The sequence below is a fragment of the Ochotona princeps genome, chromosome 17 (genome assembly GCF_030435755.1).
Source record: "Ochotona princeps isolate mOchPri1 chromosome 17, mOchPri1.hap1, whole genome shotgun sequence".
NCBI lineage: Eukaryota > Metazoa > Chordata > Mammalia > Lagomorpha > Ochotonidae > Ochotona > Ochotona princeps.
This window is the reverse complement of record NC_080848.1, coordinates 20812423-20831403: the sequence shown is the minus strand read 5'-3', so window position 1 is coordinate 20831403 and position 18981 is coordinate 20812423. Positions and strand designations below refer to the sequence as shown.

General features: G+C 46.4%; 1 protein-coding gene across 2 annotated transcripts in view; it reads left to right on the top strand.

Moving 5' to 3' along the window:
• The first annotated feature begins 5536 nt into the window (after positions 1 to 5536).
• FAM117A (family with sequence similarity 117 member A) overlaps positions 5537 to 18981 on the top strand; it is a 53032-nt gene continuing 39587 nt past the window's right edge. The window contains exon 1 of one of the 2 annotated variants that reach the window (XM_004591076.2): positions 5537 to 5786. In XM_004591076.2, coding sequence (XP_004591133.2) covers positions 5591 to 5786 — 196 coding nt within the window. In that variant the 5' untranslated portion in view covers positions 5537 to 5590. The remainder of the gene's footprint in view (positions 5787 to 18981) is intronic. The other variant, XM_058675684.1, reaches the window with a different exon arrangement.

Here is an 18981-nt window from a genome sequence, read left to right as displayed (position 1 = left end):
TGGCATCCATATGGGATGACAGCACCACAAGTAGAAGCATAGCCTACCATGCCATGGAACCAGCCCTGTACTTTTTATTTTCCATGGAGTGCCACTCGTCCAATATTCTAGAATTTTATTGTTTCTAACTCCACATTTACCCTTTATCTGCTTGGTAACTTCCACTACATATGTTGTTATTATAGAAATAGATTGATTGGAAAGTCAGATTTACAGAGAGGAGGAGAGACAGAAAGATCTTCCATCTGCTGGTTTACTTCCCAAGTGGCCAAAACAGCCGGAGTTGAGCTGATCTGAAGCCAGGAGTCAGGAGCTCCTTCCAGGTCTCCCACAAGGATGCAGGGTCCCAAGGCTTCGGGCCATCCTCTAGCATCTTCCCAGGCCACAAGCAGGGAGCTGGATGGGAGTTGGAGGAGCCAGGACATGTACCAGCACCCATATGGGATCCCAGTGTATGCAAGGTGAGGACTATAGCCACTAGCCTACCGCACCAGACCCAGGAATCTTCATTTATAGAATGTATAGAAATATTATAGAATTCCTATTATAAAAATAGGAATTTTAAGAAGCAGGGATCTTCTTAAAGAAGGCTGCAGGGCCAGGCATTTGAATTAGCAGTAAAGTTGTGGGTTAGGATCCTGGCAGCCCACATGAGATTGATTGAATTCTGTACTTGGCTTAGTCTCCTGTCTTGTGCTTCTTGCTAATACAGACCCTGGGAGGCAGCAGTGATGGCTCAAATAGATGAGTTCCTGCCATGAACATGAGAGACCTGGATGGAGTTCCTGGCCCCCAGCTTCAGTCCAACCCAGTTCAAACCATTGTGGGCATCTGGGGATTGGATCAGCAAACAGAAGCGCAGGAGTGCTCTCACTCACTGTCACTTGCTCTTGAGCTCTCTCCCCTTCTCAACTAAGCAAATACATTTTTAAAGGCTGCTGTTTAGCAGATGGTTTGATTTTCATTCAGAGCAAAAGAAGTGTTGAGAAGTGAATATTATGGAGCCTAAGTGAAGGAAAGGGAACAAATAAGAGAACAAAGAAGACAGACTGTGGCTGGCAGGCCACTGAAAGGGCTGAGGTTGAAATCCAGGCCAACTGGTTACCCTGAGAAGAGGAGGGAAGAGGTATGAGGAGAAGGAGGCTACCAGATTGGGAAGAGGCACTGAAGGTTAGGACCCCCCTCCCTACTCTGTTCCCATAACCTCATTCATTCCCGCAACCCTCCTTCCCCATCCTGCTCCCGCTGCTCTGCTCCTCCAGTTCTGACCCCATTTCCTCAGGATCTCATTCCCCGAGGAGCCGGGCCTGACATTTCAGACAGAGGCTGAGTAAAGGAGGTAGGTCGGCGAGAGGCACTATGTAGCTGCGTCATCTTATTTTCTGTGTAATGATTTTGGAACTAGGGGGCCAAAGACGTAAGCACTTAAGACATTTTCTGGCAAGAGACAGTCTCCCAGGCATTAAGGAATAGCAAGACTTCTCTTAGTCTGTGTGAATCTGTTGCTGCTGGGGTGAAAATGGTGCCTTGGAACTCCCACTCTTGCTGATGACTGTGACATGAACGGATGCACAGAGCAGAATTCAAGTTGCCCTGGCTGTAGGCCCGATTGTGCTTTCAGAACCAGTTTCTCTTGGCTGTGAGAAGGCTAGCTTTTCTGGATTTAGGGGCCAGGAAAATAAGGCCACCCTGCAAGTCATTTCTGCAGATCTCTGCTCAAACTGCTTAAGCTTTTTGTCCCCAGTAGATCCCACATCTCACAGGAACTGCTTGCGGGACGGCCATACTGACCCACATATGAAGGGAAAATAACTCTGGTTCCTTAGTCCTCATCTGTTTGTGACAGTGGTGGCCATCCCAAAAGCAGGCTGGGGTCAAGGGTTTAAACGTCTGCTGTGGGAGCCCTGTAAGGCAAACATGTCTCCTAGATGGAAAACAATGTGTTGATATGGTAGGTATATATCATCCCCCGTTATCACTGTATTTGAGTGCCTGTTTCTGATCCAGTGTTTCTGCAAGCAGAAACCAGTGCACATCTGAGAATAGCATGTAGCCCCATGCCACTTCTGCATTCAGACCTCAGGGTTGGCTGATGTGTAAACTTCAGGATTGTCCTTGAATATTATGATCATCCCCTTAGTACCTAGCTCTGTGTTTGGCACATGGTAATAATTTTAATATATTTGTGATGAAGGTGTTAACTAATGGTATTGATGTTGATAAGGATGATAGCCAGGACAGAGACAATGGTTTTCTTGCAAACTAGAAGATGGTTTACGATTTAAGACACCACCTCTTGGCAGCCCACAGGCTCTTCAAAGCCACGGTTGCTTTCATGGGAGGAAGCAGAGAGGGGCTGATCCGCAGATGAAGTTCTATCCATCCATCATGTCTGTGCCAGGAGAAGCTATCAGCGATAGAGAAAGGAATAGGGCCCAGCTGCCTGGGCATGATACCTCACAAGGAGAGGCCTGAGTTGCCCACACGCCTGCCTTCTCACTCCTCCAGCTCAGGTCAACTTCAGTGGCTCCTGCCAGCAACTTATCAGGGAAGACCAGGACTTTCTGGGCTTGGAAGATCCAATTCTTCAGCTATACCACCTTCCCTGCCCTTTCTTTACTTCCTGGTGCTGTGGCTTTGGAAAAAGGTTTAAACTTTGTGTCCTTGAGACCACCCACACTACTCCTCACTCCACAGGAAGAATGCATCTGTTCCATAACGAGTCATTTTATGTTTAGAACAAGTCTGGGAGGTTGAGAGAACAGGGGTGATTCTGGTCCAGAGAGAGGAGGAGGCCAGTCTCCCAAAGCATTTCAAGATCCTTCATGCCGGAGCTTTCACCTCTGACCTCTGACCTCTGACACGTACTATACATTCAACCCATAAATCTCCGAAGACTGAGAATTTATCTGTTGAGGGGCCTGAAAAGAGCGTAAAGTGTCAGGCAGCAATGGATTTCAAGAAAGTAACTAGCTTCCCTGCTGCTCCCAAGCAGGGCCAGTGGTGTAGGAGTTGACAACTGGTTGGAAGGTATCTGCATCTGGGGTCAGATGACCTGGAACATAAGTGCTGGGTCTGCCCTTTACTGTGTGACCCTGACCTCCTGGACTTACCCTCCTGTCAAACAAGGACAATACTATTTGCATGCTTGTGTCTTAAATGCCTGCTGTGAGAATTCGATGACTTGATGTATGTTACAGCTATATAGTACTAGACAGATATTAACTTTAATATCTCAGTTTGCATTTTCAGAGATGGTTTATGTAAGATATGAACAGTCATACTTCTCTGCTCCTAGTAAAGGTTTACAAGAATAGAGGCTTGGAGCTCTGTTCTGGGGTCAGCTTGCCTGGTTAATCTTGGATATGTTACTTCTCTCTGAAGCCTCAATGAACAGGAGGTAATACCTGTCCCACAGATGTGATCAGGAGCGTTCACTGAGATCATGTATGCACAGTGTGTAACATGAGCCTGTGATGGAGAAAGGAAATAAATGACTCTTAGTTGCCACCATTATTGATCTTACCAATGAAGATGTGAGGCAGGGTGGTCCAGTAAAATGTGGTAGACATCTGAGCTAGTACCTCACCTCCTGGGACTTCAATTTCCTCATTAGCACCCTCAGAAGAATTTGCTTTTCTTCTTCTGGTTTGTCATGAAGATTTTTTTAAGTATATGAAAACTTTGAATTGGATAAAACTGAGGAACAATATAAATACAAGGTTTGTTTAAATACTGAATTAAGTTTATAAGGACTGAGTTTCACTTTTATACATTCCTTATGGAAAAGAAGTCCAGCATTCCTCCAGTCACACAGAGTTGAAATGTCAGATCTTTTTTTTTTTAAGATTTATTTGATTTTTATTACAAAGTCAGATATACTGAGAGGAGGAGAGATAGAGAGGAAGTGGAGCTGCCGGGATTAGAACCAGCAGCCATATGGGATTAAGGCGAGGACCTTAGCCACTAGGCCACACTGCCAAGCCCGAAATGTCAGATCTTGAATTAAAACCCTTAAAAGCTGCCGAAGTTTGTGCATTGCCCAGAAAACTTCTCTTTGGGGAGTTCCATTGCCTCCATTCTGCGTATGTAGGCTAGGTTCAATATCCCATCATTTCTTTTTTTAATTTCTACTTTGGGTATTTTGTGCTTTCAATATTTAATCCCTGGATGACCTCTTCTGCCTCACAGCCTGCTCCCAGCTCACCTTCTTCTCTCTAATTAGCCAGTGTTCCTTCAGGGAATACCTCCCTTTTAGCATTAAACTGGGCAAAAACAGAAATAGAAAGATAAATCTGTAGCAAGAGCAAAAATAGAATTCCTAGCTAAATATAAACCTGAAGGGAATTATCCAATTATTTGGATGGTCCCTTATCACAAACAGTCCAGATTGATTGACTTTTGCTTTTCCCATATGTAGAATAAAATGGCTAACAAATACCAAGAGTAGTATTTTTTTTTCATTTGAAGAGTAATGATTTTTAAAATAATGTCCTAAATGTTGTTCTGTTTCCCACATGTATTGTGGCATGTGATTTTTTTCTTTTTTTTCTTTTAAAATATGGAGCACTTCACGAATTTGCATGTCATCCTTGCACAGGGACCTAGCATGTGATTTTTCACAACTGCATGCATTCTCTTTGGGGATCATCCAGGTTCATTTTGACTTATAGGTCAGGGAGCATTGAATGGGGAAGACCAGGATTTGCTAATGGAGTCACCGAGGAACTTTGTTCTTTCCACACTGCTTAGCTAGAATTGGAATGGACAGCTCTGAAGGGAAAGTCCCTGCTCTTTTTCAGAGTCCCAATTTAAGTTATAAGCTAACAGCTGTTTTTTTTATTTTTTATTTTTAATATTGAATGAACACCAAGTAGGAACTTGGAAATGTGGAGAAAGAAAAATATGGGTGTCACATGATGCAAAGTAGCCACTAAGTGCATGAATATAACACAAATTTCATGCAAATTATATGCAAACCTTGCATTAATTTATAGACTCCTAGTCTGGAGCTTGCAATTAGCTTTGAGTTCCTATGAGGATAGAAAACAAATGCTTTTTGAAGTTATGTCTTTTCCGTGCTGCCTAGGATTCAGCTGCATGCAGTTTGACACTTCTTCGTACCTTCCACCCCAATAATGATTTATTTTCACTAGTGCTAGATGCCAATCGACACCCGCCCTCGCCCCCAACTTAGCCTGATGTCACGTGACATTACATTTGCATACTACCTGGGACTGGGTGTGACGCTCCCCTTTTCTGTGTCTTCTCATTGGCAGCATTGGTGAACCAGCCCTCTGCCAATGGGACCAATCAACGGCCTCTCAGATGGAGGACAGCCTCCAGGGGTGGGGCGTGGGTGGGGTCTTGACTTGGATCGCTAGGTACAGCGACCAATCGTCCTTCGGAAAGGGGAGAGCAAGCCTTGAATTGGTTGGGAGGGGGGTTCTGGGGCTCCGTAGGCCAATAAGAACTCTTGAGCTGAGGGGGCCGGTCTCCGCCCCGTAGAGCAGATAAGCAGCGGTCGCGGTGGTTGGGGGCTGTGTGGGGCTTGCTGCAAGACCGGTGCAGGCAGGCAACCGGGTGGGCGATGGCGGGGGCCGCGGCGGGCGGCAGAGGCGGAGGTGCCTGGGGGCCGGGTCGCGGAGGGGCTGGGGGACTCCGGCTGGGTTGCTCTCCCCCAGTCCCCTCTGGTTCCCCCCGGGCTGGGCTGCAGCCGCTCAGGGCAACGGTCCCTTTCCAGCTGCAACAGCCTCACCAGCGCCGGGACGGGGGTGGCCGCGCAGGTGAGCTGGGCCTGGAGTGGGTACCGGGAGAGGGGGGGAAGAGGAGCTGTTGGGGGAGGGGGACGCGTGCTGGAAGGGGGAGGGGAGGGGTGCCGAGAAAAGTATGACTGGCAGAGTGGATGGGGCGAGAGAAGAGAAAAAGGGAGTGCGTGAGAGCGTGGAACTGTGGACGTTGGAGTGCACCCCCTGGATCGAGGGTGCAGGGAGTCGGGGGCCCAGAGGGGAAGAGGGGGCAGGGCCCTGGGAGATGGAGGCTGGCTTGGGGGCGTAACCGAAAAGTGGGCAGAGTATCGTGTGGGGGTGAGTGGAAGCTGAAGGGGGTAAGAGCGAGGAGTTGAGTGGCGCGTGGTGGGGGCGCCCTGTGCCGAGTGCTGAGTCCGGGAGCGCACAGCCGCCGGTGGGCGCTGGAAGCCCCACACGGGGAGGGGGAGGGGCACGGAGCAAAGCTTCCCCGGAGCCATGTGTTGCTTCTCCAGCTGGAGTTTGGCCCCAGCATCTCTGCACCGCGCTTGAGTTCTTTCTCCGCCACTTCACTTGCGCTGCCCTTTATGCTATCTCGTGGAGCTGGTTTCTTCACGTCTCGTGGAGTAAGTTGTTTTAACGGCTTTTCCTGCCGTGCGAACTCTTAAGTTCCCGATTCCCTGCATTCCTCTCGCTGTGGCTCCAGAAGTTGTTCGTTCCCAGCTCATTGACGAGCTTTAATATGGCTGTCTCTCATTCCGGCCAGCCATTGCCCGAGTGTATGTGCGTATAGGAGTTGGACAGTTTGTCCCCCTGCCTCTTCCTCCTACCCCATCAAGGCTGTTCTTGTCCAACGTGGCAGTGGGGTGAGGGCTGGGACCAAATGTGCCATGGCCAATACCCCCGCTTGGTGAGCAGCACAGAAATGGTTTCTAAACAGCAGCTTGATGTGTGTGTTGGGGGAAATGAGGGAGGAGCATGCCTCACTTTTTTGTCACATTCAAGATTCCCTCTAAAGCAGGCACTTAAGAACGGGAAAAGGAACCTACTTCTATGAGGAGGTTGGCACTCAGTTGAAAGTGAAGTTTGTGTTTGATTCACACCAGATGTGAAAAAAATCATTGCATGTGTCCAAACCCCGAGTCTATACCCAATGTACAAAAGCCATGGTCCCTGCCGTCCAATGACATTCTCTCCACCAGAGTCACTTGAGCTCTAGGTGATTACTAAGCTTAGTTGCTGCACATCCCTCTTGTGCATGCATAGTTACCATAGTGCCTTACTAGATAGGAACGAGATTAGGCAGGTCTCTGAGTTATCAAGCCCCCAGACATGTCTGGACCTCACTGTTTGTGTCAGCAGGACATCTTGGAGCACAGAAAAGACTACACACTTGTTGGTTTTGTTTGGGCTTCCTTAAAACCCAGGGAAGTTAGTAGAACAGCAAGCACCTGAGCCTTTGATACTTGTAGTAGACACCGGCAGAATGCCTGCTTGTTTAAGAGCCAGGAATTGATGAGTAGTCCAATTTTAATGGCTGTGATTTTGTGTCTCCTACAAAGCTGATAAATGGGTGCTATAGAAGAGAAGGAAATAGGATTTGGAAGCTTGGGTTCTTCATATGGCCTGTTCCTTTTGTAGAACTGGGGACCCCTAACACCAATAAAAACATGGGAAGCTGGAGTTGGGCATAACTTGTCAGGTGGTTGAGGACCAGCAGGGTGGACTTGCTTGTAGCCTGGGTTGATCCATCGTTTCTCCATCTGCTAATATCTCAGAGGTGTTAGTAAGATATTGGCCTAAAGGTTGGTAGATTTATCTGAAGATTTTAAATAAGGCAGGAGAGAAAAATGGGACCATAACGTGTACCTGTGGACTTGTTTGTGGCCAGAAATCAGGGACTTTGGTCTGTAGGCACATCTGGTCTTGTATTGAGGTTTATTTCCATTCTTTGACCTTGGGAAGCTGAAGAACTGGGTTCCTATGGGTCAGTTTGGGGAGGAAGGGGGGTCTATGTGATACAGGGAAACTTCCTGTAGTCATACACCTATAATAGAATGACATTATGGAGAAAGGATATGTGGGTTTGCGTGCAGGTTCTGTTCTTTACTAACTGGGTGGTTTCAGGAAACCTGTTTAGCACCCATGCCTCAGTTTCCCCCATCTTATGTAACCTCTGTATCCCAAGAATCAAATGAGTTAATCCATGGGAAGTGCGTAGAACAGTGCCTGGCACGCAGAGGGTGCTATAAAAGTGTTTGCTTTTTGCTTATATTGCTATTACTCCCTCCCCTGAGCCAAGGTGAGAGCACTGTTGGCCAGAACCCATTGCCTTTTCAGGCTTCAAAGAACAAATCCAGATTGGTCTGAAACCAGTACTGCAGGTTTCAGAATTTCAGGGCCTCCTCCTGCATTTTTACTCCCTCATCTTTTAAAATGAGCTTTCCAAACAGGACTCTGAAACCCAACTGTTTTAAAAAAATAGTTTGTAAGCTGGGACTGGGTTTCAGGAACAATTATGTTTCATCACCGTTTCTGTTTTCCATCTCAAAGTGATGTAACCTCAGGGCTGTGTAGTTGTCTCCCTCCTGCACACCCTGCTGTGCTCGTGACAAGATATTCTAGATCTTGTCTAAAGGATGGTGGCATAGAATGGGATTTACCTTCTGTGCTCATTAATCCATAAGGGATGTCTTCAGAAAGCAGCAACTTCACATTTATGAGCCTGGGCTAGGACTAAGGAAGGCTAAAGAGAATGAGGATAAAAATGGTCAGCTCTAAGAAAGCTAAGGGCCAACAGTGGGTAAGGGAAACCCAGAATCCATTTCTTACTGCAGTACTACCTTAACTTCTCTTTTGTGTGATGGGTCAATTAGGGGCTAACTTTCATGTTAATCCAGGACTGCTGATGATGGACCAAACAGAACTCGGAGGTGAATTATTGTGGGTTACCCATCCTGTTTAGTCTTTGTCTGTCTCCGTGTCCCAAGAATGAAGGTGATTTTTTTTAAAGATTCATTTATTTTTTATTATAAATAATACATATTTATTAAAAATTCAAATACAGAAATAAAAGCGCAATATCCCACCCAGTATACAGACAGCCACATAAATCCCTTTCCCTCTAATCCCATTCCCCAGAGGTTATCACTGTGAACAAGTTAAAGTATATCCTTTGAAACATTTTCCTTTGTATATACAAGTATATATAAACACACATTAATGCACTTTTGCCTTTTACAAAAATGAAATCATGTAAATGTACATATTAATCTTCAGTTTCTATCTTCATTCATTCAATATACAGAAAATTCACAACAAATCTGATTATCAGTCCTCTTGGGTTCATTTTCCATTATATAAAATTCATATTCAAGCATCAATTACAAAACTCTTGATAATATACTTCCTGCCATCTTTGAGTCTCATCTCTAACCACTCCAGTATGAAAAGACTGGAACATAAATTACCTTAAATTCTTCCTGAAACAAAGGCAGTACAATCAAACAAACAAACAAACTAGGAACACACTCTGTCATTCTTAGATTTTGGCCTTTTCACTTTGTGTTACATTCTGCCTGGACTTTTCCATCTGGCAAGTCCCTAATTCTTCCAACAATCAGCTTAAAAATGATCTCTAGAAGACAAGACTTCCCAACTTTTTTCAAGACATAATAACTTCTCTATTTGCCCCTATACTTTATAGCTAGCTTCTTAATTGTACTTATCTCACAGTACTGCAGTAATTCATTTACATGTTTTGAGTTACCTTTCCATCCAAAGGATCTGATGGAGTGTTTATCTTGGAGCAGGTACTCAGTAATTTAACTGTTGAGGAACCAATGCTTTAGGAACAGTTGCTGAGAACCTACTATGCACAGAACCATATCCCAAGCATGAAAAGAAACTTACCATTTTGTCCTAAGGAACTTACCATTTTCCTATTATTTCCCCTGGGTGGATGGGGGAGGGACAGAACACATTTATTATAAGACCACATATTGCTTCTGACATATAGTTGGTTTCAAAAATCTATAGTCATTTGCCTCAAATTCATTTAGGAACAAGGCATTGCATAATCAAATAAATCACAAAATAACGTGTAGTTTGTTCAGCAGGTCTGTTAAATGTGGCACAGAGCCTCCCAGATCCCAATTCTCTGTCCCAAACCATGGGAAGCCTCCCCACCATCTCCCTCATAGGACATCATGCTTTCTTCATTTTCCATGCCCATTCTTGTGTTCTCCTGAAGCACACGGGGCTGTTTAGGACTTACACCACCAGATCCCACATCAGAGTCACTTCCACTCTCACTCAGCTGGATAGCAGAAATTATCGCTATTCGCAGATGACATGATTCTCTACATAGGAGAACCGAAAGACTCAGTCAAAAGACTATTGGAACTCATAAGAGACTTTGGCAAAGTAGCAGGATACAAAATTAATGAACAAAAATCAATGGCACTAGTGTATACAAATAATTCCACCGCTGAGAAAGAAATTGTAAGTACAGTTCCCTTTAAAATAGAGGAAAGGAATCTTAAATACCTAGGAATTAAGTTAACTAAAGATGTGAAAGACCTCTATGATGAAAACTATAAATCATTTAAAAAAGAAATAGAAGAAGACCTTAAAAAATGGAGAACCTTACCATGTTCTTGGATTGGCAGGACCAACATTATCAAAATGGCCATATTACCGATTTATTTATTTTTATTACAAAGTCAGATATACAGAGAGGAAAATCTGCCGTCAGATGGTTCACTCCCCAAGTGAGCCGCAACGGCCGGTGCTGTGCCGATCCGGAGCCAGGAGCCAGGAGCCAGGAACCTCCTCTGGGTCTCCCACGCTGGTGCAGGGTCCCGAAGCCTTGGGCTGTCCTTGACTGCTTTCCCAGGTCACAAGCAGGGAGCTGGATGGGAAGTGGGGCCGCCGGGATTAGAACCGGCGCCCATATGGGATCCCGGTGCGTTCAAGGCGAGGACCTTAGCCGCTAGGCCACGCCGCTGGGCCCGAAGGTGATGTTTAATCAAGCTTTGCAAATCATTCCTCATGTGGACCAGCTCTTCTGTGGTTGCCAAATGGTGCCTCAGACCCACCAGAACCTTGTTAAAGAAGATATTAGCAGGTGTGACCTGCAGGTCATACTTGGCCATCTGCCTGTTCCTATAAATAATTTTGAAAAATGCTTATTGCTTTTCATCTGCTTGAAAGGGGCAAAGGGAGATAGAGAGAGATATCTTCTATTTGCTGGTTCAGCTCCCAAGTGGCTGCAATAGCCAGGGCTAGGCCAAGCTGAAGCCAGGAGCCCAGAACTTCATCTGTTTCCCACGTGGCTGGCAGCATCCTTAAGCACTTGAGCTATTCTCTGCTGCCTCTCAGGATGCATTAGCAGGAAGCTGGATGAGAAGTGGAACAGCTTGGACTGGAACAAGAACTGTAATATGGATGGATTCAGGCATCCCCAACAGTGGTTTAACTTGCTGTGCCACAGAACCTAGCCTTGCAGATAGTTTTATTGGAACACAGCCCTACTCCTTTATTTAGATGTTGTCTGCGGCTGCTTCTATTTTGTCAGTGGCAGAACTGAGTAGTTGTGGTAGAGCACATATAACCCACATAGCATAAAGGAATCACTATATGCCACTTTATGGGGAAGTTTGCCAGCCCTTGTCTTAAGTATTTTCCCTGTCTGTTATTCCTATGCAAAGATCAGTTCAACTGTTTGTGATAAATATTGTGCAGAATGTTCAACAGAGTAAAAGAAACTAGTAAGTTCAAATCTCCCCTTGTGTAGAAGGGGAGAAGCCAGGGAGCTATCTGCTTCCAGTCATTCTCAGTCTTTGTGGAGGATGAGCACCTGTGACTCCCCACCCCCACCTTTGTCAGGTAGTTTATGTTCAGTAGGCTTCAGCTCATTTGAATTTACGTACAGCTTGACTGTTAGGCAAATCTGCTCCCCTTCCTCTCTGCTCACCCTATTCTCTCCCAACCTAACAACCCAAAATGTCAGTCAAGGCATTTTAAAATCAGACGGAAATGATTTTAGGCTTATCTCCTGTTTTGAATTTTTCTCATTACCTGTATTTTTCTGAATAGATCATTGAGAGCCGGCGGTAGCATGGTTGCCTTAACACGCTGTCTTGCTTGCAGGGATGAGGAAGGGTGGTTTGTATCAGGTGGTGTTTAGGTTCCCCTAGGATGGCTATTTCATGAATATAAGGCAGCATTGTGTTATTAGCCATACTATTGGTAATGATTTAACTCCTTTGCTTGCCATGCTTTGAAAACCTAGTGCAAAAGCAAAAGTGAAAGAAAAAAACAAACTCCACAAAAACCTAGTCCCAAGTGGATGGGTGTTTGGATCAGTATAGAATCACATGAAGGAGGCTCATCAAATTGTAGTCCTTCTGGCCTCTGGTGCCAGAAACAGCCTGGCCATCACATCAGACGTCTTCTCCATGCCAAGGGACCATTTTGCTAGAGTGAGGCATGAGGATGCAGCTAAAATCCTTGAAGAGCCATAGCTTTCTTTCTAAATCTGTGATTGAAATAGCCTATTTGGGAAACATTAAAACACCAGGCACTTGCTAGCCCAGTACCACCAACTGTTGCTTTTGCCAGCTTTGCCAACACTAGGCACACTGGCTAGCAAAACACATGTATGAAGTGTCTGATTCTTCAGTGTTCCCATCAGTGAGAAAATGCTTGACTTTGGGGGCTGTGTTGCCTGCCTACCCATCTCTCAGGAACCCAAAGGAGCATGAGACTGTGCGTTCTTCAGTGTTTTGGATAGCAGAATGTTATCCTGGAGTGATATGGGGAGTTCCTCACTTATATAACCCAGAACTAAGAGATGTTGAGCAGAGGGTGAGAACAACAGTGGGGTGTGCTGGTACCAGGATACTGTTCTCTCTGATTCCAGACCATAGATCAGCCCCCAGAAAATTGGAGGCAGGATTGCAAAATGTTTATAGTGATGGTGCTAACTTGAGTGTTGCCAAAGCGATTGGTGTGGCCTTTCATAGCCAAAATAACACTAACCCTCCACTTTGCATGAATGCAGTTTACATGGAATGGTGTGATGAACAGCAAGGCCACACTATTCCTGGATCTCAGTGAAACTTGTAGGAGCAGAGCTTCCTCCTCCACGTTAGGTTCTTCCAGGTATGCCATAGAGCTAAGGGTTCAGACTTTAGAACATGCTGTCTTTTAGGGGCAGGTCTGGTTTTGGATTTCTTGGTGATACTGTCACATCCATCAGTTGCTGTTTGATCCTGGCTCAAGAGTGCTAACAACCAGGGTGATGTTTTATTCCATGGCCATTTTGGAATCCCTTTAAGAGGGAAAACTTTGTGTTTCCTTCCATGTAGGTGGATTCCCACCAGCAGGTAGATTTCATGAGAATGGATGTTGTCCCTTACCTACCCTAGATGAGAGAATAGGGAGGCATAGAAGCCAAGAAAAGATGGATGGAAAATGTGGTTCCTGCCCCTCCTCCTTGCCTGAGTTGAATCTTCACAGAAGATTCCATTATTTGATTTGCAGGGTATGAATTAACCAAACATGAGCCAAATCTATTCACACTGATAGGTCCAAAATAAATCCTGATTTCCAAGAGGGAAGAGCTTTGGATGATATTTGAAGTTCATAAATTATCTGCTCCATTTCCTCTCCAGGCGTGTGGAGCTTGTGAAGGGGCCGTTGTTCTTGGGAACAGCTGTCTGGTGGAAGGTTCTGGTGTAGTTGGCTGCTGATACTCAGGCCTCCAGCTCCTGGTCCTTCCCACAAACTCCTGGTTTTGAAAACTCTATCTGGCACCCTCTTTTCCCCCTCAGGGTCTCTACCAAGCCAAATGCTCAACTTTGGAGTCCTTCAAATGCTTATCCTCAGGCCCCAGTAAGCCTCAGTTGATTTGAACTGTGTGGGAGTAACACAGTCAATCAAGGGTGGCTTTAATGAACATAAAAGAATGCTATCAAAGTATTTCATAATAGGAAAACTCCCAAGTCCAGCCCTGGGGAATCTGGAACTGGAGTCTGGGCCACGTATAGGCATTCTCCGTGCCCTACGCAGGCACACAGGGCTGTGGCTGTGTTCACCAGCCCCAGACAGCTGGCACTGGCATGGATGGAGTGCCCTGGACACAGCTCTGCCTACACACGAACAGTTCCTTCTACCAGTTCTACCATAAACAGGGTGGAGGCTGCAGAGGGGGTAGGGGTGTGGCTGGGAAGGCTCTGATTGCCCTGAAGCAGCTGGGCTGTGGTCGGAAGTTGGAGAGTTGTCTTCCAGAGGCTGTCGGAGTGAAGCTTCTTAGAGAATGGATTGTATTTGGCAGGACAGAGTTCTAAGTCCGGGGTACCTGTTCTCTCTGACTCTAATCTCCCTTCCCTGTGGGCAGTGGTTGACTTTCTCAGGAGGGGTAAGGCTGATAGTGGGCAACCAAGTCTACCTCCACCATTGTCATTTGAATCCTTTATCATCTGTTCGTAAATGAAGACACGCAGGAGAGCATGAGGCTGTTACCTCCATGTGGACCAAAGGAGTGGACTAAGTATGTAACTCAAAAAGCAGGTGGCCCACATCTGCACATGAGTAAAATATCAACTCGAGGTGGAGGAGGCATAGCATGCAGGGATATTCAGTGTTTGGTGCAGTTAATTAGAGAACTACTGGGATGTTTGCAGTAGGCTTTATAAAAATTTTTTGCCAATATGTCATTCTCCCTCAGATTAAATTAAGTTTTCCTTTTTCCCTTCCCTTTCAAAACTGATGTAGTAGCCTTGTCTGCTCCACTGTGTTCATTTTTCCAAAACTTTTGAGTTCCTTTTGCTCTACCATGGAAATTATGTGCCTGCCCTTTTAAGAGGTAGGCACCTCATGTTTCAAGTTCAAGTGCAATGGAACTCACCCTGCAGCTTGAACAGATTTGAGTGTTTTTGCAGAGGGAGGGCCAAGGCAGATGGGGAGTGTCATGCTCAATAAATACTTGTTGGATTGAGTTGCTGGAGAGGCAGTGGGGTGGGGAGAGGGAACCACGCCTCCCCTAGGCTCACTTGTAATAGTCTTTCTCACTTCTGGTCCCCACACATTGTCCTCACTCTGGACTGCTTCGGCAACTTACAAAGGAAAGCCCCCGAAATGTTCCTGTTCTCTCTTTAAATTGCTGGTCTGCTATTCATCCTGGCCATTGGGCTTGAAGCCCAGCTGGTGGCAAAGACGTGGCATTTCCATGGATGTCAATGCTAGGCCTGTAGGTTCTCTTCCCAATACACTGAAAGCCCCGAGGGTGAACTTGGACAGCTACCAGCTTGATCCATGGAAACAGCCAATGTGTAGGATTTTGTTATGACTTTGTTAAAAAACCAGACTACCTAGCCTTTTTTTTTTAATTAATTTATTTGAAAAGGGAAGAATGGTAGGGGGAGGAGAGAAGAAGGGAAGGAGTAAAGGGAAGAGAGAGAGAGACAGACCTACCCAAAATCTACTACTTTACTCCAAATGGCTGTAATAGCTAGGGCTGGACCAGACGGAAACCAGGATCTGGAAACTTCTCTGTGGGTGACAGAGCTCCAAGTACTTTGGGCTGTCATCCATTGTCCTCCTAGAGACAGCAGGAAGCTGAATTACAAGCAGAGCAGGTGGGATTTGAACTGGCACTGTGATATGGGGTGCTGGCATCACAATAGGTGCTTTAACGCAGCTTGCCACACTATGTGTTTGGATTTATGTTTGGAAGTAGATGAGGTGAGAAGTCAAGGAGATTTCAATGAATGCAAGAGATCATCCAGATGAATTTGTACCACCTTTCTCACTGTGCTGTGCTTTGGAGCAAGGAAGAACAGGAGAATCTGTATCAGAGGTCGTTGCTATGGCTCCTTGGGTTCACCTGCTGCTTGTGGTATATCACTGGTATTCCATGTAGCAGTGCTAGTTTAAGTCCTGGGCTCCTCCATTCCCAATCCGGCCACCCACTAATGTACTTGGGAAGGCAGTGGATGATAGCCTAAATGGGAGACAAGGCCCCATCTGGGAAGTGAACCAGTAGGGGATGGGAAAATCTCTTTCTCTGTATGTGTGTCACTTTGCCTTTCAGATATATCAGTGCTTCTTTAAAAATCAATCCAAGCCACTGAGTTTTCTAGGCCAGGATTCTGAATTGTTTGTTGGCCCTAAGTCAGAGGGCGTGATCAGATTGAGAGCCTGCTGTCTGGTGATACCAGGTACTGCTGGCTCTCCTGTCACTACCAAGCAGGGAAATGCAGAATTCATTGGATTTCCCAAGCCCTCTACACTTAGACTGCCATCTGTGTCTCCAGACGAAAAGTTGCCCTCCACAGGGCTGATGGCTTGGTCAAATGACTCTGGAAATCTGCTCAGCTGGGTGTTCCTGGGGGCACAGTGAATTGGTTTCAGGCAGAGAGGCAGCTTTTCTTACCTCCTTGTGCCTACTCCTCTTTCCTACCCGACACCCCCTTCCCTTTGGAAGACTTCTGTGTTCCATACTTGTTTGGTTGCTCAGAAAGAACCAGGGCTGATCACATGTGCGCTCCCTGCCCCACAGCTGGGGGCTGGCAGGAAACCTGCCACTCAGCCCCTGTTTGGGAATTGTCTCTTTAACTCCTGCCCATCAGATAGGCCATCCAGGCTGGGAGTGGGGTGTGAGTGGGACAGGAGAGTGTTAGGCACCATAGGGCTTTCACAGCACTGAAGTCTGGATTTAGAGACCTGGGGGCGGGGGTGGGTAGGGCCGGGTACACTGCCTGGGGCGGGACTATGTGTGTGGGGTGCGGAATGTGAACGTCTTAGTGCCAAGAGCAGCGCCTGCACTATTTCTCATAGGAATCACAATCCTGGCGGGGAGGAGGGAAGACTTCTGAGTTCATGAGACAAGGTTACAACAGCTGCTCCCAGTCTGTAAACCCCAGGTCCCTGAATTTCCCCTGTGTTTTAGGGGAGATAGGAATATGGATAAGCTTTATATGACAGCGTGTCCCATTTGTTTAAACCTTCTGGTGGACCCTCTCAAGGGTTGTCCCTCTGATCCTCAGAATAGTCTGCCTGGGGCAGTTGGCTCTTCTTGTTTTGGGCAGACAGGGAAACTGAGGCCCAGAAGAAAGTCACTGGCTAATACAGCTTTTCTGCTTTATTAATAAGCAAAGGGCAGGGGGCGGCATGGTAGCCTAAAGGCTAAAGTCCTCGCCTTGTGTGCACTGGGATCTCATATGGGCACTGATTCATGACCCAGCTGCTCAACTTCCCTTCTGGCTCTCTGCTTGTGTTCTGGGAAAGCAGTGGGAGACCAGAAGGAGCTCCTGGCTTCAGATTGGCTCAGCTCTGGCCTTTGCGGCCGCTTGAGGAGTGAACCAGTGGATGGAAGATCTTTCTGTCTCTCCTTCTCTCTTTAAATCTGACTTTTCATTTAAAAATAAATCTTTTTTTAAAAAAAGCAAAGGAGTCTTCTCAAACATAGATGGAAGATCTGTGTTGAATTTATTTTAAAAGATTGATTTATTCATTTGAAAGGCAGAGTGTACAGAGAGAGGGAGAGACGCACAGACTGATCTTCCACCTGCTGGTTCTCTACTCACATGCTCACAGTAGCCAGGTCGGGCCAGGCTGAAACCAGAAGCCAGGAACTCTGTATGGGTCTCCTGTGTGGGTAGCAGGAACCCACATCCTTGGCCATTATTTGCTGCCTTTCATGGCACATTAACAGGAAGCTAGATTGGAAGAGCAGCCGGGACTCCAACCAGGAGCTCTGATGTGGCATGCATGCCCTCTAAGCCACAGCTTAACCTGCTGCTTCACCCATTTAGAATTTAATCCCTTCACTGGTCCCCCCCACCACCACCACTGGCCTCTTCAGCATACTTCCAGCCTTTGTTTCCCTTCTGTTTATCTATTTGTATTTCCGGAACAAAGATACATTTATTAAACTGACTAGTAGAGGACTGGCAAACAGAAGTCAGCGTGTTGCCGTAGCACCCCAGAGCAACCATTCACACCACAGGCACTCACTTGCTGCAGACAATTAGATGACGGTTACTCTATCATTATATGTATGAGGTGGCAGCAGTGTTTGAAGTATGCAGTTTGCACATGCAAGTGAGGAGCTAGCCAGGTGCATACAGGGCCCGGGCGGCAGATCTGTGTTGCTGCCTCTTGGGGTCATGGTTACCAAGCTCCAGGCCATGTCAGCGAGGCCTGCTGAGATGAAGCTTACAGGAAAAGGCTGCCTTACTGATGTGTGACTTTGTGAAACCCTGAAAGCCCCTGAGAATACACGTGGGTGCTGCATTCCTGTGGTAGGCAATTGGTACAAGTGGCATCGTGCCACAATAACAGCTTATTCCTCTGGAATTGGGGGGAAGCCCCTGGGGCACACCCCCACTTCTGGTGGGCCACATGGTTTGTCTGAGCACGTCTCCCTCCTTAGCGTGAGGATGAGTGGAAGCCGAGTCCTGCTGATAGATGACAGGGCTCGTCTGGGAACAGGCATGTGCCCAGTAAGGTAGACAAGCTACTCCAGAAAAAAGCTCTGTCTAGGGGCTTGGTGTTACTGAGACTTTCCTAGTTGGCTTCTCTGAGGTTATCTAACTTTTCCCAGAAGGTTAGGAGCAGCTCTTACCCACAAACTAGACTGCCTCTAGAATTCCTTAATGTTCTTTTTTTTTTTTTTTAAAGATTTTATTTTTATTACAAAGTCAGATATACAGAGAGGAGGAGAGACAGAGAGGAAGATCTTCCGTCTGATGATTCACTCCCCAAGTGAGCCGCAACGGGCCGGTATGCGCCGATCCGATGCCGGGAACCAGGAACCTCTTCCAGGTCTCCCACGCGGGTGCAGGGTCCCAAAGCCTTGGGCCGTCCTCAACTGCTTTCCCAGGCCATAAGCAGGGAGCTGGATGGGAAGTGGAGCTGCTGGGACCAGAACCAGCACCCATATGGGATCCCGGGGCGTTCAAGGCGAGGACCTTAGCCGCCAGGCCACGCCGCCGGGCCCATAGAATTCCTTAATGTTCTACCAGCCATAAACTTATGCCAAGCCTCTCTTTCCCGGTTAACTTCCCAGCTCCTTGTAAGGTACAATCCCATTACGAATGAACATGACAGAAACACTTTTGTATAATGAAGCTGTTTCCAGTGTTTTGTGGTTGTTTGTTTTGTTTTTTTGGTAGGTTTTCTTATTTTAAAAAAAGTCGCCAGCATTCTTATGTAACAAGTACTT